The 18,419-nt window shown below is 38.5% G+C and overlaps 1 protein-coding gene across 1 annotated transcript in view; it reads left to right on the top strand.

Annotated features, from left to right (window-relative positions):
* Positions 1-16,974, top strand: part of PTGFR (prostaglandin F receptor) — a gene marked incomplete at both ends in the record, with an annotated part of 52,682 nt that extends 35,708 nt beyond the window's left edge. Inside the window, one exon of the mRNA XM_082863352.1 lies at positions 16,684-16,974. Within this exon, the coding sequence (XP_082719478.1) occupies positions 16,684-16,974 (291 nt within the window). The remainder of the gene's footprint in view (positions 1-16,683) is intronic.
* Positions 16,975-18,419: the final 1,445 nt, after the last annotated feature.

Raw genomic sequence — 18,419 nt, 5'->3', positions numbered from 1 at the left:
CAATGATAACAAGCGCTAAAAACTATACTAAAAAAATAAAAATAAAAAAGGACAGACATAACCCTAGGACAAATGAGAAAAGTGAAGCTATACAGACAAAATCACACAAAGAAGCATACACATACACACTCACAAAAAAAGAAAAAGGAAAAATATATATCGTTGCTCCCAAAGTCCACTGTCTCAATTTTGGAATGTTTCGTTGTCTATTCTGGTATTCCAGAGATGCAGGGTACATCAAGTTGATTGTGGAGATTTAATACGCTGCTCCTGAGGCTGCTGGGAGAAATTTCCCTTTCTCTTCTTTGTTCGCACAGCTCCTCGGCTTCAGCTTTGGATTAGCCCCGTCCTCTGCATGTAGGTTGCCCGAGGGCGCCTGTTCTTTGCTCAGACAAGACGGGGTTAAAGTAGTTGATTCAGGGGCTCTGGCTCACTCAGGCCGGGGGAGGGAGGGGTGCGGATGTGGGGCAAGCCTGCGGCGGCAGAGGCCGGCGTGACGTTGCACAAGCCTGAGGCGCACCGTGTGTTCTCCCGGGGAAGTTGTCCCTGGATCGCGGGACCCTGGCAGTCGCGGGCTGCACAGGCTCCTCGGAATGGGGGTGTGGATAGTGGCCTGTGCTCGCACACAGGCTTCTTGGTGGCGGCAGCTACAGCCTTAGTATCTTATGCCCGTCTCTGGGGTCCGCACTTTTACCTGCGGCTCGCGCCTTCTCTGGAGCTCCCTTAAGCAGCGCTCTTAATCCCCTCTCCTCGCGCACCAGGAAACAAAGAAGAAAGTCTCTTGCCTCTTCAGCAGGTCCAGACTTTTCCCCGGACTCCCTCCCGGCTAGCCGTGGTGCACTAACCCCCTGCAGGCTGTGTTCACGCCGCCAACCCCAGTCCTCTCCTTGCGCTCCGACCGAAGCCCGAGCCTCAGCTCCCAGCCCCGCCCGCCCCGGCAGGTGAGCAGACAAGCCTCTCGGGTTGGTGAGTGCCGGTCGGCACCGAGCCTGTGTGCGGGAATCTCTCCACTTTGCCCCCCGCACCCCTGTTGCTGTGCACTCCTCTGCGGCTCCGAAGCTTTCCCCCTCCGCCACCCGCAGTGTCCGCCCACGAAAGGGCTTCTAGTGTGTGGAAACCTTTCATCCTTCACAGCTCCCTCCCACTGGTGCAGGTCCCATCCCTATTCTTTTGTCTCTGTTTATTCTATTTTCTTTTGCCCTACCCAGGTACGTGGGGAGTTTCTTGCCTTTTGGGAGGTCTGAGGTCTTCTGCCAGCGTTCAGTAGGTGTTCTGTAGGAGCTGTTCCACATGTAGATGTATTTCTGATGTATTTGTGGGGAGGAAGGTGATCTCCACGTCTTACTCCTCTGACATCTTGAAGGTCCCCCAGTCAGTACTTTATTTCAGAAAGAACATCAACTCAACCTAATAACTATATACTGCATTGTAGAGTTTTGGCTTTATTTAAAAGTTGAATTTTTATGACTTTTAAAAAAGCTATGGGATTAAAGGTTTAAATGGTATAAATGCAGTAATTTTTCATATTGTCGTAAAATGCTTTAGATTTTAGCCAATGACTGCTGGCCTCTGAATCTTAACTGTATCTTAAACTAACAAAAGAATTTATTGTAATTTTTGATGATGATGGCGATGATGCTAATACACCAGTAAATGACAGCCTTTCTGAGGTCTTAAGGAAGTGATGATTAATGGAATGCAAAAATGTCATTTTAATTGCATTCCCAAAATCATTTCAAAGAGACACATCAATGACATGCTTATGCCAAACTTTTAAGGTCTAAGTTTACCACTTCAAATATCTGAGTCTCTTACCTAAAATAAAATAAAATAATAAATTTAAAAAGATCCCCCTTCCCCAAACCCTACAACCCATTAATTCTGCTTCTATTGGATGTTGAACATAGAAGTATCATGAACTTGATGAGTGTTGGCTATTCATTTATTTATGATATGATGTGGCCATTGCAGCAATTGGGATGGTTTTCTGCATTACTGAGAAGACTGTATACCAATTCAGTTAGGCACTCACTATGTGCCCAGCGCAGGGTAAAATAAGAGTCATGGTTTGTGACCTCCATGGACCATAAAATTTCTTCTCATTCATTCTTTCATTTGGTATTTATTGAGCACCTGTTATATACCGCACATTGAACAAGGCACTTGGGATAAAGGAGTCCACAAGACAAAGTCTTTTTCTTGATAGAATTTACTGTTTATTGGAGCCAATGTATGTGCTTCTGAAACAGTTGAAACAGCTGAAAATTCACATGGGAGTGAATTTGTTTGGATTTACGCCAGTAGACTGTTGTCTAGAGAATGCTAGTGTATACACTGATTTACAACTAAGGAAGACAAATTTAAGTTTGCTACTTAGATACCCCAAAGAAAAATTAAAAGTGTAACTATATCTCTCCAGAGAATTAAGTTCAGAAAGTAAAAAAAGAAATCTCAATGATTAACAAGTTGTCTTATCCTGGTGACCAAACAACCAGACTGACTCAAGTGCTGCCATGAAATGGAATTATTAATTAAATTGACTGGATAATCTGTGAGGCCTGATTTTTTTTCCTGACCAGAAGTATATGTTGATTTCATTTTGAACTATACTCATATTATGCTTTAGATTTAAATAGACATTGGTTATAATCCTGAGCCAGACTCTACCTAGTTATGTGTTCTGTGTCTCAATTTGTTCATTTGTAAAGAGTTTGTAACAAACTTACCCATAAGGTTGCTGAGAGCCTTTGCATTTTGTCTGTGGGCTTAGGTTGCCTTTTTCAATGACTGATTTTCTCTTAAAAATGGTGGATGTTTTTTCTCTGTAAAGGGACACTCATTTCATTAAAAATTCCCATTACATAATAAATTATTGTGCTAGAGCCTAGAGAAGGCTTTAGAAAGTCCTTCCGAACTTCTGTAGTAATAAACCGACTTTGCCTGTAGGAAATTTCTCTTTGGAAAAACAGATGTTTTACTGAAACAGATGTTTTACTGAAACACCTTAACATCTGTCCTGAAACACCTTACTGCTACAGTCTGCTTTTGCTATTAAAACAGTGTTGCCACTAAGTGTCCATCAACAGATGAATGGATAAAGAAGATGTGGTACATATATACAATGGAATATTACTCAGCCATAAAAAGAAACAAAATTGAGTTATTTGTAGTGAAGTGGATGGACCTAGAGTCTGTCAAACAGAGCAAGTCAGAAAGAGAAAAACAAATACTGTATGCTAATATATTCCATATATATGGAATCTAAAAAAACAAATACCATATGCTAATATATTCCATATATATATTCCATATATACGGAATCTAAAAAAAAAAAAGTTCTGAAGAACTTAGGGGCAGGACAGGAATAAAGACACAGACGTACAGAATGGATTTGAGGACACGGGGAGTGGGAAGGGTAAGCTGGGACAAAGTGAGAGAGTGGCATGGATATATATACACTACCAAATGTAAAATAGACAGCTAGTGGGAAGCAGCCACATAGCACAGGGAGATCGGTGCTTTGTGACCACCTAGAAGGGTGGGATAGGGAGGGTGGGAGGGAGACGCAAGAGGGAGGAGATATGGGGATGTATGTATATGTATAGCTAATTCACTTTGTTATAAATCAGAAACTAACACACCATTGTGAAGCAATTATACCCCAATAAAGATGTTAAAAAAGAACAACAGTGTTGCCAGCAGTCAAAGTAGTCTTTTATTCCCCAAATAGTGCACCTCCAATACTACAATTGATTTCCAACCAGTTGTTCTCTCTTTAAATCATAGGTGAGTTGTTAATAATTATCTTAGTCATGACATTTTAGATAAACATTTCTTGATTAGGGTGAGAATATCTTATGCATCTCTCGTTGCTAATGTTTAGAGCATAACCAATATTTCTTTAGCCTAACCATGGGTTTAAGGTAGATACTCATAGCTAGAAAAAACCAGAGTTTACAATACTGCTAAAAGCATAATTCAAAGTAAAATGCCTCAAATCATTTTTATAACAAGGTAGGACATATAAAGAAACATACATATTTTCATACACGTTTTCTTTTTCTAAGACTTAAAATTTTTTTCCTACCCATTTTTTATTTTCAATGTTGCCTAAGAACAGAAATGATCGACTAAGGATAACAATTAGAAGTGTGGATTAAAAAAAGATTCAAAAGGGTATTTGAAGACCAGTCAAAAGGATGAGAGGAAAGAGACTAATAAAATGATAATCATGCCATTTATCATGGGGTAGATAAGAAGAAGAAAAAAAACCACGATGCTGAGCTTTGTCTATTCTATCACTTTACATCTATTAGTTAATATTAAAAAAAAATACCTTTCCCTTCTGGATAAATAGCTCTCCTCTGCCCTTGCAGCTTTTTGACAACCGTCCTTCTGAGCCTAAGTTGGTACCCAACTCATATGACTTACCTGTCAGTTGCATCTGTTGTTATGGCACAAGAGATGTGGAGCAATACATTTATAAGCATATGTTCCCGACTTAAATAAAAGTTACTAGTGAAAGTATATTAATAGAAATACCGGGTGAGAGAGTGCTAGAATCAGATAGAAAGACAACTAGACATAGGCAGACAGAAATAGAAACCTAGAGATTTAAAAATGAGACCTACCAATGCCAGGGAGACCAGTATGTGAATCCTTATTCACCATCTCCCACTCCTCAAATCCTGACTCCACCACATTTTAGTTGGGTGACCTGGGGCAAACTGCCTAACTTCTCAGTGCTTCAGTTCCTTCATCTTAATATAGGGATAATACTGCTTTCCTCAAAGAGTTAACAGGTTTAAAAATGATATTAGGTATAAAGTGTTAAAACAGTGCTTGGAACATAGTGACTACTCACTAAATGTTAATTGTTATTTTCTTTTTATCTTCTTGTTCATGAACGTAACATAGCACTACTGGTCTCATTACTGGGAATGGATCACAGGCTTTGAAGCCAGATAGACTTGGATTTAAATCCTGCCTCTGCCATTTACCAGCAGTGCAAACTTGGGCAAGTTAATGTCTTTGTGATTTAGTTTTCTTATCTGCAGTATCAGAAAAATAGTAACTACCATTGGGAGTTTTGTTAATATATATCTAGTGCCAACATGACTTTTCCTTTCCCTTTCTACCCTCCACTGAAGACAGATTGGGATTCCATTATTCCTACTATGCCCAAGCCACCTTAGGTGGGCCTAGTCTTCCTGTACCACTCTTGTGACTGGAGGTGTCAGACACTGAAAGGAATATCCAATGGCCAGCAGTAGGTGGCTTCTCTAAAATTAAATGAAACTGATTACCAGTGAGTTTGATTTAACAGTGGTTGAATCTAACAACTTATTATGTAGAAAATGCGAGAATGGCACAAGCTCGCTCTTTTTTTTTTAAATGGTAGTAAACATTACATTCTTGTTCAAAGAATGAGATAAATTTTTAGACAATTTTTGAAATCTTTTCTTTGAGTTATACTTGATGTACAATATTATGTAAGTTACAGGTGTACAATACAGTGACTCACAATTTTTAAAGATTATACAATTTATCTGAATGAAGGTAAAAATTATTTTATCAGTGTTTCAAAAAAGTTTTTCATTTTGACTTTTTCAGTTTTGTTTTGTCTCCTTTGGAATTACTGTTTGCATTATGTTTTGATTTGGTTCAAATTCAAAAACTTTAAAAAGGTAAGTCTCTTTCACTCTTGTCCCATCCCTGACAGGCAACCACTGATATTAGTTTCTTATTTATTCTTCCAAAGACATTTTATGAATATGCAGGTAAACATAAATATATGTATAAATTATTTTCCCCTTCATACAAAATGTAATATATGCTTTCCTGCACCTTGCTTTTTCACCCTTAACAATGTGCCACAGAGACAGCCCTATTAGAATATATCAAGAGTGTCTCACATCTTTTTTTTTTTCTTACAGTACTTTCTTGTATAGATATACAATGTTTTTTTTTTGTTTGTATTTTTGGCGTTTATTTATTGATTTAAATTGAAGTATAGTCGATTTACAATATTTCAGGTGTACAGCAAAGTGATTCAGTTATATACTCTTATATATATTCTTTTTTCAGATTCTTCTCTATTATAGGTTATTACGAGATATTGAATATAGCTCCTTGTGCTATACAGTAGGTCCTTGTTGTTTATCTATTTTATGTATAGTGTGTATCTGTTAATCCTAAATTCCCTATTTATCCCTCTCCCCTTTTCCCCTTTAATAACTATAAGTTTGTTTTCTATGTCTGTGATTCTATTTCTGTTTGGTAAATAAGTTCTTTTGCATCATCTTTTACATACATATAAGTGCTATCATATGATATTTGTCTTTCTCTGTCTGACTTACTTCACTTAGTATGATAATCAGTACAAGCTTTTTAACCTCTAAGACAGAGAAGTCTCTGTTGTAGCACCTTGAATGCACCCATTCCCCCTGCCTCCCATTTCCAAACTCCCAAATCCTTCTGGGATCTGGCCAGTGGAAATCTCTGCATCTGCATCTGTCCTCTTCACCCTCCCATATCATTCTCAGTTTTGACCAGAGACTATGACCCTTCCCTAAGGACAGGAAAGATTTCTGGGGAGATGTTTGATTTCTAACCTTAAAAAAGTTAAATATTTAAAACTCAGTGTAATTAACCATGTCTCTTTAAGTAAATAAGCACTTTTGGGCAGACTAAAACTTAATGGTCTGAAATATCTGAGGCATTCGTTGAAACACATGTCCACGTAAGCTTTCTTTTATGTCTGTTGTTTTTCACTTTGAATCCTTGACTTGGATCTGGGGTTGTCAGGCCTGCTTTCTGCTTAAATCTCTGAACTTCTGTTCTTGAAATTGCCTGTTTCTTCTTGTCTTTCTCACCTAAGCTGTGGGAGTCTTTTCCCTATTGTCCTGCGTAAGGTAGAGGAGAAGGATTTGAGAAAGTGAAAGACATAATTCCTATCCTCAAGACACTTACAATATAATTGAAGGACTACCATACATATACTGACATTATCTCATTATATTTTTCGTATTACGCTGATACTATGTCTGTCAATGCTCATGAAGTGGTGCCAAACATGATGGGAACGTATTTAGAATGAGAGATTACCAAGCTACAGAGAGCTCAGGGAAGGCTTCCTGGAGAAGATGGGGTAGGAAGGATAGAAGGATACGTCATTCCCAGTGAGGGAAGGACAGGAAAATGACATGTTTTTGGCATTTATGAAATATTTGATAAAAGAATAAAGAAGTTGAAATAAGATAAATAAATAAGTAAAAAAGTTGAGTCTGGAAGACCAGTTAGGAGCCTGTAATATAATGTTCTGTTTTTTAAGTGATAAGACACTGAAGAGGGAACAGGATGTGGGTTTGAGGGACATCATCAAAGTGGATCAAAGAGCGTATGCATTGGTGCTGCTTCAGGTTTGACATATGAGGCTCTGGAACTGGATGTTTATACCATGAAGTAAATCCACTGACAGAGTCATAAATCTGTGATTCTAACTCTGCATATATTTAGATGTATGAATATATTGATGTATATTTATACATTCATATATCTAAGTGTGAATAATTTGGAAACAAGCAGGGAAAAGTGAAGGTTATCTTACTCTACATATTCACTAAGAGTACAATTAATAAGAAGCTTATTTCCTATAATGTGCTAGGAGTTAGGATCCATTCATAGGCTGCATGCCAAGGAAAAACTAGCTGACATACTCCTGGAAGCACAGGTAGGTAGTTTGTCCAGATAACAGGAAATGATTGTTCCGTTGAGCTTTGTACTTACTGGACCATTTATAGAATGTTAATTTTATTTCTGACCAGTGCAATTCTTAAAAGGAAGAATGAAACTAGGGTATAAGAGGTAGACAGCCAGGAGTTTGCAAACTGTGTTGTATGGGAAGCAGTTGAAGAAATGAAGAAAATATAAGACCAGCGTTATCTTTAAAGTATGTGAAAGGCTGACATTAAACAAGTGCACTTATTCCATGATGCTCCGGAGAGGAAAAATTAAGATACATAGAATAAATTTTAGCTTGTGATAATAGAGAATGTTCAACAACTCACACAGTTAAAATGGCAGAGATTCTTTCATGAGTAGTGCTGAGTCTTTCCCACTAGTTACTTAAGGACACCTGCAAGGGATTTGTGCTTTGTGGAGAAGACTGGACTAGATAAAGGAAACTTTCCTGTGTTCACTAAGATTTTGTGATTCTGTCTTCTCAGGTGAAGTGATGTAGACAGGTACATGTGTACATAATAAATGAAGCACATTTTGTTTTCCCTTCTCTCAGGATTAAATTATATTTTTGCTTTCTTTGAAACATGAACGTAGGTCTTAGTGGTAGTGATCACAAAATCACATAATCATTTACTGTAGCTCATGACTAGATTTGGGCCAAGAAACTTTAGCATAGTTCCTCGGACCCCTCTGACTCAGAGACATCAATCCTAAACTTTGTTTTATGGCCTCTGCCTTATTCTTGGCCTCTCATAGGGGCAAGTTGGATATATCTGTGTTAATCTGAAGGGAAAAAGAGAAGGGCTCCTTCAGGCATTTTTACAACTGGAGCAGGGCTTCAATCCTGCCCCGCTTTCTTCTTCCATCCCCACCACTGCCTCAGGGTGGACGGAGAGGTCGGCTGGAGCAGAAGATTCCCGGACCGCCTTCTCTAGGCCTGGTTGCGGTGAGAGCTCTGTTCCCTCAGGCAAGTGTCTCTCTCAGTGTCTCCCACTCCCTAGGAAGCTTTGTTTACTCTCCTGAGTGAAGTTTGGTAAGAATATTGAGCAAGTAAATTGCAGGACCCTTAGGCAGTTTGGTGTAGTAATTAGAAGGACAAGCCCTGGACATGCTTTCATTCAGGCCCTGACATTAACATGGACTGGTCCTTTATCTTATTGAACCATAGTTCCCTTATCTGTAAAGTGTAGATAACAATAGTACATATGTCATAAGGTCATTGTGAGGTTTATTTGACCTAATACATAAAAAGAGCTTTCCTAGCACAGGGCAGTACTCAGTTCTAATTTTAGTTGTTATTATTTGTGGCTGTATCTCTTACTCATAGGTGGCATAGCATGTTGCTCTTGTTTACAGGAGACTTTCTGCCTTTCCCATGATTTAGGATCCCATAACTGCCAGGATGACCAGTTCTTATGGTCTGATGCTGGCCTGTGTTTTTTTTTTTTTTTTTTTTGCGGTACGCGGGCCTCTCACTGCTGTGGCCTCTCCTGTTGCGGAGCACAGTCTCCGGACACGCAGGCTCAGCGGCCATGGCTCACGGGCCCAGCTGCTCCGTGGCATGTGGGATCTTCCCAGACCGGGGCACGAACCCGCGTCCCCTGCATCGACAGGCGGACTCTCAACCACTGCGCCACCAGGGAAGCCCTGGCCTGTGTTTTGATGGTGGTCCAGTTCTATGATAGAGTCTGCAGTTGTAGTAAAGATGTTCTCTTAACTGTATAGTTTGTTCTCATTCATTTATGAGTAAGTTTCTCTCATTGTAGCTCAATACAATCTCTATTTGGTTTGTAGAACATATCTTTTGATTGTATTCATTTCACATTTCCTATATTTTTTTCCTTAAAGAAATCACATGTGATATATATGTATATGTGTGTGTGTGTGTGTGTGTATATATATATATATATATATATATATATATACATTTTATTTATTTAAAATTTTTGTTATATTTTGTATTCTGGGAAAAATGTATTTTACTCCTTTGAAAAGTGTCAGAAAAAAAATATAAGACTTGTTTTTTTTTTTGTAAGGCCTAGCAGCAGGGGACCATGTGGACGATTATTCCTAGGAGTTCTGGCATAAATTTTCCCTCTAAACAGACTCAAAAAAAGTGCAGGCCTCGGAGAAGATACCGGAATAGAAAATGAAAATACACAGATTCTACAAATGAACCTTCTCTAGAAAGATTAATATTTTGTTCTTTCAAATATTATACGGTTTTTCTTCTCTATGCACTGTTCAGTTGAAATTTTTTCCCGCTCTTCATTTTGCACCTAATTTCCTCAGCCGGCACGAAGCAGCAAAGATGCATACAGAATATTATGGTTTAGGACAGTCCCATTCTAGGGGGAGCTATCTTCATATAGCATGCCCTGTTTTCTCACTTCTTTGTAACTGTCCATGTCTTTAGGCAGAGACAAAAATGTGCTGTCAATCGGACCATTGGTTAATCCTCTATCACCAAATAAAACAGAAAAAAAAATTTATTGTACAAGTGTTTGTATTTTGCAGCACTGATGTATACTTTAGGGATAGACAACATTTCACAGCTCTTCTAGAGTTGTGGTGTAAGAAATACCACGTGTTTTTGTCCGTTTCTCCCTGCACTATAATATTTCTGTCTTACTTATCTCTGAATCATTCACCATGTGCAAATACTGTCTTAATTTTAATGAGTATTCAATAAATAGGAAATGAGTGAAATATTACCTTCTATATTCAACAATGTAGAAATTTATAAAATTCATGTATGGGAAAAGTTCATAGTTGAAAGATATATCCTGCTAGAGCCTCTACATTTCAATTTGTTACTTAAAAAAAAATCTATTATTTGGGAGTTACACTAGAGTAAGTTTTTTTCTCAAGGTTCTTGTAGTCACTGATGCAGAGATAAAATATTCTATTTTAAGAATAAATGCTAGAGTTAAATCACCACAAATATATTCAACTCTAAAAGTTACCTGTTGTATTGAGATGGATTCAGTGATTTATATAATGTACCTTTTCCAAAATTGCCATTAAGGCAATTTAAATGAACATGAAATGAAATTTCTAATTTGCAATACTCATAGGTGCTGTGACATTTAAAAATCATTCATCTATACCTGGTTCTTTACTCACTAGTTATCCAAATTAACACATAGATTGAACTTCTCAAACTTGGAGGTGTAATGAAATGTTTCCTTGGTAAAGCTTCCAGATGGACCATTGTCATCATCTGGTAAGACTGGATTGTAATCGCATAATCACAATTAGCCCCCATCTCTGTGGTTATTCAAGTGCCAACCCTAAAGATCAGTCTCTGGATGACCATGCTATAAGGGACAATAACTTGCTAATCAGTGAACTGTACTTCTGTGTATGCTTTCAGTCCCCAAAGAAAGTGTCCCAGAACTAAGTCTTTTATGATGACAGAAAGGAGGAAAGGAATGGTCTGCTTCTTGGAATAAGAAAACTATGTGTGAGGGGCTTCCCTGGTGGCGCAGTGGTTGAGAGTCCACCTGCCGATATAGGGGACACGGGTTCATGCCCCGGTCCGGGAAGATCCCACATGCCGCGGAGCGGCTGGGCCCATGAGCCATGGCCGCTGAGCCTGTGCGTCCGGAGCCTGTGCTCCGCAATGGGAGAGGCTACAACAGTGAGAGGCCTGCGTACAGCAAAAAAAAAAAAAAAAAAATGAAAGCTATGTGTGAAAATACCTGCTTTAGTGACTAGATGAGAACCATGTATAGTTGTCATAGACATTGTTCATATGAAAATAGATGTTAATAAAATGCTAGAAAATGGTTTTGTATCTAAAGAAGTTGGACATTCTACCAGAAATGGTTTTTTGATTATGTATTCATTTAAATTTCCTTAAAAAATGGTGCCAAGGAGAAATACAAACTCTAGCAGAAACAAAATTCATAATTAGTGAAGTCTGAGTAAATGAAGTTTTGATGTACTAGAAAAATTGCAAAAACTCATTATTTTAATTACTGCATCTGTGATCATGTACCAGCAAATAGCTCTGCCTACGGTACCCTTTATATGTCTTTATTATATTACTTACAAATGATAACTTTGCTTTCTTGTCAGTCTCTCATCATAGGGACTTCATTCATTTAATTCATTCAACAAATACTGACCTGCCCTACTCTATGCCAGGCGCTGGGGATACAGCAGAGAACCAGATAAAACACGTGCCTAAAAGATGATATTTTAGTGGCAGAGACAGAAGTAAAAACTAGATAAAGAAGCAAAATATATGTTGGGATTTCTCTAAATATTGTTCTTTGCATCACTAGCATCTACCACAAGGCCTGGACATAGTAGACACTCAAACTACTCACTGCTGGCTTGATTTACTTTCGTGATTACTCAAAGGAACAGAATTATAATTCTTGAATTTACCATTGCTTTTCATTGTGAGCAGCCACTGGAGTGCTGATACCAGTCAACAAATATACAGACTTAGGGTAGGGGATGATGGAGTAACTTCCAGAATAAAACTTGAGTGACCATGAGCTCTATTATCTGTGAGTAAAGTAGCCTGGTAGATTCATTAATTTGGTGACCTTAACAGTTGATATAATTGTACTATGGGGCCCAAATAAATGGAGATTTTATTTTAACACCTGTTTTGCTCTTTGCAGCTAGCAATGAACATAAACACCCTGGCCCATACACGTCTTTGATTTCATTATTTCTCTATTGTCTTAATGTTGAGTGTCTTGAGAAGTATCAGGTTAATTAATTTATTTTTTCATAGAGTATCCAAACATTTGGCCTTTCCACTTCTCAGTTAGAATTCTAATCATAAACAAAGATGACCAACTGTAACCTGCCAAGGTCCAATGGAAGATATTTTAGAAAATAACACATAATAGTTACATGTCAGGTAGCTCTTGGAAACTAGATGAAAGGCTGCGTGTGTGATGAGAATCTGTGCATGGCTTTCTGGAATCCAAGTTCCGGTGGGCTGGCTGGAGAAGAATGCTTTCAGGGCTTGTGAGGTGACTGTTGATGGAGCCTAGGGAAAATGGTAGACATTCCTGTTCTTACCCCAACGCCCAACCTTCTACCAGGTTTATCAGGGCTGAAATTCCCCAGCAATTCTGCAGCACCTCTCTCACATACACATAGACATTCATAAATGATTAACAATAGCTCTGATTCTTTAGTACCATAGTACAGGCTTACCTTGGAGATATTGTGAGTTCGGTTCCAGACCACTGCAATAAGCTGAATATCGCAATAAAACGAATCATGAACTTATGGTTTCCCAAGGCATACATAATTATATTTACACTATACAGTAGGCTATTAACTGTGCAATAGCATTATGTCTAACAAAACAATGTACATACCTTAATTAAAAATACTTTATTGCGAAAAAAAATACTGACCATCACCTGACAACACAAGGTTACCACAAACCTTTAATTTGTAAGAAAAAAATGCAGTATCTGTAAAGCGCAATAAAGCAAAGAGCAACAATACAAGGTATGCCTGTATATTTCAACAAATTACATGGGAAGAAAAGATACAGATTACAAAAGCGATGCACAAGCTATCCAACAAATTAGTAAATTAGAGACAAACCAAAGGAGAAAATCAAAATCCTCTGTAGTTCTACTATCTGGAGTTAACAAAGGAAAATATTGAAATACACTCCAGGTTTTTTTTCTATGCGTGCACAAAATTATTATTATTTTTTAAAATTGGGATCATACAGTGAATACAGTTTGGTAACTTGCGGGACTTCCCTGGCAGTCCAGTGGTTAAGACTCTGCTTCCACTGCAGGGGGCATGGGTTCGATCTCTGGTTGGGGAACTAAGATGCCGCACATGCCATAGGGCGAAGTTTGGTAACTTGCTTTAAAAAAAATTAAGACTGAATCACAAACATCAATGCTTTCATTTTTTTCCCATTACATGAAATTACCATAATTTATCCTTTGTTGCATACTTGGTTGTCCTGAATTTTCAATAATATACTATTGTCAACAATATACTATGATCTTTCTTTTACATGAATACTCCACCCACATCTTTACTGGTGGGTAAGTGGTTGGTGCTTCTCCCAAGCTAGGCCCTAAAGCAACCTCTCTTCCAGGTTGGGGCTGGGGGTCAAGGGAGGGAGAGAGAGGGAGTGCCTGGCCACTGCCCCGGTGTTCTGGAGAGAAGCCTGGGTACTGGCTGCCCTCAGCAGAGGACTCAATGGCTTTTCACGGCTGGTGACCACACTGCTGCTTGCAGGGAGGGAGGAGAGTCAAGTCAGAGAAGTGTGTGTCATGTAATTCAGGTGGGTTTTTTTTTAATTTTTATTTTATATTGGAGTATAGTTGATTAACAATGTTGTGTTAGTTTCAGGTTGTTTCTAAACTAGGCCCAGCTGTTCCATGCAATTGCACCAAGCATCTTTGTTCCCGACTACACAGAGCCATGTCTTGGCTGGGCTCTGAAATCTCCAGGAACACACCTAGTCATAAATAGGAATCGCATTCACTTAATATTCATGAGGCAAGAGGAAGATTGATTCCTTCATTCTTGAACCAAAAAAACCCTCCCAGAACTCAGCAAATAGATTTTAAGTTCCATAAGGGCAGGAAATGTCTGCTTTGTTTGCCACTGTGTCCTCAGTGCCTAGCACATTTCCTGACACATAGCAGATAATCAACACATATTTGATGGGTAAAGAAAAAACAGGAAGTGAAAATATTGGGTTGGCCAAAAAGTTTGTTCAGGTTTTCTTGTAAGATGTTATGGAGAACCTGAACGAACTTTTGGCCAACCCAATATCTCAATCCGATAGCCAACTGGGGCTTGGCTCTGCTTTCTTCTGAGAGAAACAGGGCTCATATAGGCTTAGTTCTTCAATCCTGCTGGCTAACTGGGGGAGCAGGGATATAGGACTCTGGACCTGACCCAGGTACTACTGTATGGGGACTAATTTTCTCTGTGTTTGATACATTTTTCCCCTACAAAAGGACCCATAAAGGAAAGAACCATTTCCCAAAGAATCTGTGTGGACTGCAAGATCTTGTTCCTTTTAGCGGCAACAAACCACCTTGGAATACTTTACTAGTGGATGGTGTTGTGTTACAACTTTTAGAAGCATTCTAAGCCTCAGGATATTAGACCTCTGTCATGGATGAGCAGATGTTTCTCTGATGACTAGCTGCTGTGCTTCTAGAAATAGCCTCAATGAATAAAAAATAATACAATTTTATTCATTCAGCACTTACTAAGAACATCTTAGGTATCAGCTTTATACCAGATATTAGAAATAAAAATAAAAAGAAGAGATGATCATAGATATACAGGATAATACATAATTATCAGGCAGTGTGACAAGTGATACAACTGGGTATAGACAGGGTGCTGGGGCAGCACAACTTGCTAGTTCATCTCGGTGAAGTCGGGGGAAGTTTCATGGAGGTGAGCCCATTTGGACATGGGGTTTGAAGGATGGGTAGGAGTTTGTCAGGCAGAGAAAGGGGGAGTAGAAGTTCAAAATGAAGAGACTTACACAAGCCAAAGTTCAGAAGGGAATGTTGCATTTGGGACAGATGAGGCCTTTACAGCAGTTGGAGCAGGGGGTGTTGGCAGGAGAGAGGAGGTTTAGAGGAGGATTTCAGATGCATCATCAAGAAGGCAATTAAGGAGTTTCTACTTTGTTGTGTAGGTAATGAAGGTTTTGGTAAGGGACATTTTTCCTTCAACCATTAGTATCACCAGGCCAAATTAAGATATTTCTTCTTGATAATGACCCATCAGGAAGACCAAGAAGACTTGATTTTCTTTTCATTTGGGTTTTAGGCTTTTACATCTTCTCTTAATCCTGGTGGCATAATAATCTAAGTCTCCCTTAAGTTTTCCGTTTTACCTTTTGTTCATTTATTTGTTATTTGTTTTTATATCCTAGGTGTTTTCAAAGATATCTTGTTTGCTCTGCAGTTGTTCATTTAGAAGTTAAAGCTGGGCTCAGTGATTAGACCAGTTCTAACCTATAGCTGGGATCATTTATGGAACTTATTCTACAAAATGATCTCTTTAACATCATGAGTGGTCAGGAAATGGACACATGAGACCAAAATCTACATTGTTATCGTTAAGTCTCAATGGTAATGAAGAGGGGAACCCACTTCCTCAAAGCCCTTAGGAAATCCCATTGCATTTTGGAATATTTTAGCCAAGTTAAGGCTAGGGTAAGAGATGAAGGAAAGGGAATATGAAAGAGAAGACATTAGTATCATTGTAGTCACCAAGCAGAAAATTTTAAAAGTAACATTCCAGAACAATATAACATACCACGTGCAAATTAGTATCAGATGCACTAAATAATTTTTTTAAAACTCTATAGTTTATCCAAACTTTAGCTTATCTATACTTTATTTGCATAAATACACTTTAGTTTTTTCATTGAAATTTACAAATGTGTGTTGGCTTTGAATTTTCTCTTCCCAGAAGTAAGAAAAGGTCTGTTGCTAGGATCAGTGTTTGTCCTCTCTTGGGTCATTCTATTTGTGCACATTTGACTTGCCAGATAAGTTATCATTTTTGTAGTTCTGATATCAGTTTGAATTCAAGGGATTCAGATGTCTACATCAATGTTTCTGTGACTGTTCATTTCTTCTTCTCAGTATTTTGCAAAATAACATCACTTTGTGGAAAGTGAAATGAATAGCATAAAGCAGTTTGTTCAGTTAAAAAACTATAGGACTGAGCTTTGTGACCACCTAGAGGGGTGGGATAGGGAGGGTGGGAGGGAGACGCAAGAGGGAGGGGATATGGGAATATACGTATACGTAGAGCTGATTCACTGTTATACAGCAGCAACTAAAACAACAATGTAAAGCAATTATACTCCAATAAAGATGTTAAAAAGCAAAACAAAACTATAGGACTGAGAAAATGTCTCTCAGCTGATTTCCATATTTTGTTTTGCAGGTGACAATGGCCAGCATTGGAATGAATAGGCAAGATTTTATGGGTGCCTGTGAAAGAACCCTTTTTACTCTTCGAATGGCAACATGGAATCAAATCTTAGATCCCTGGGTGTATATTCTTCTACGGAAGGCTGTCCTTAAGAGTCTCTACACATTTACCAGACGCTGCTGTGGAGTACATATCATCAGCTTACATGTTTGGGAGCTTAGCTCCATTAAAAATTCCTTAAAGGTTGCTGCTATTTCTGAGTCACCAGTTACAGAGAAAGTAACTCAGCAAACAAGCACCTAGTTCAGTAGGATGGTACATCAGTGTAGGTCTAGGACCAAATTAAGGAAAGTTTTGGCAATATTTCAGTTAATGTATGAATACAGAAAGCCTAACTGGAAAAATCAACCCTCAGCCAGATAGTTTGGGGGGCACTTTTGTCAGATTTGGCTTTTGAAATTTGTTAAATTAACTGTATAATTGTGCATTTTCACATGTTTTTGTCAACTGGAGGTAAACGTGATGAACTAATGCCACAGAAGTCAAATTGAAAACAATTTTGGGCTTATCTGTGTTATTGATGCTTTTGGAACAAGTAACTCTCTTGAAGCCTGTAGCATTTACTTGGCCTACTACCTGTGCAGTGAAATGGCTATTTGGGGGTGTCACTGCTCTATAGCAGTTCCTTATAGACTAGGCACAGTGAAGCGGAGTGCCCTCTTTTGATCTGGTCTGTTTTACCCCAGATTATGGAGCCTCAATTAGTGTGTTGTCATGTCACAGTGGATTCGTTGTGGCTTTTTATAATGACTTCCACGTACGTGACGTGTGGCTGTCAGGTTGCCTGATCTTGTGAGCCTGTTTCGAATGAGCCTATCCTTGTTATATTTGACAGATATGACTGCTTGCATTTATTATTATGGAGGTCAAGTGTTGTTTGAAGATATTCTTGTTAAGTCATAGTTTTCAAGTAATCACCATTTCCTCTGAAAATTCTAGTGTATAGTCAATAATTTTTAGAGAAACAAAGGCTCTGTGAGCACGTGTATAGGTGACATGCATTATAGCAGTTCCTAAGCTCTGCCATGGATAATGCAAACCAGTAGAACTTAAACCCCAAGTGATGGATGCAAAGAACATTGGCAAATGCGCTTTACTTTTAGAGTCATTGACACAGTGTCATTTCTATGTCAGGGAACAAAAGAAACACAACCTCTAGAGAATAATATTCAAAGACCATCTGCAGCTAGTGTGGTTCTTTCCACTTACACACACACACATACACACACACACACACTCTCACACACACAAAGAACATCAGAAATTTCAGTTGAAGAGGGCTCCTTAAATCTGTAATGTGGCATCTTCTAAAGCCTGTGCTACCAGTGCCGAGGAGAGGGTTGGCAATTAGCAGGCATTTTGAGACCCTTATAATGGCTAACCAAGAGATCAAGGGTTGAAATCTTTCCCCAAATTTCTCAGTGATATTTTAAACTTTATTTTTGCTTGTTTGTATAACTTAACCCAAAGAATTTTAGTAATCATTCAAAATGTCGTGGGTCTATCACAGCATAGGGTAGCTAGTTCTGCTTTATAATAGGGAAATGCATTTCTGTAGAAAGAGTCCCTTCATTAACTGGGGTCTGTTTTAAAATTAATCTTCCCCATGAGACTGATTTTAGATTCTCTAGGAAATCTGTGCAGTTCAATTAGACTTAAATTATTATTTTCACAAATTTTTGCTTTTG

The sequence above is a fragment of the Leucopleurus acutus genome (genome assembly GCF_964270905.1).
Source record: "Leucopleurus acutus genome assembly, chromosome: 2".
In the NCBI taxonomy this organism is placed as follows: Eukaryota; Metazoa; Chordata; class Mammalia; order Artiodactyla; family Delphinidae; genus Leucopleurus; species Leucopleurus acutus.
The sequence above is the reverse complement of the archived record's forward strand: the minus strand, read 5'-3'. Positions and strand labels throughout refer to the sequence as shown.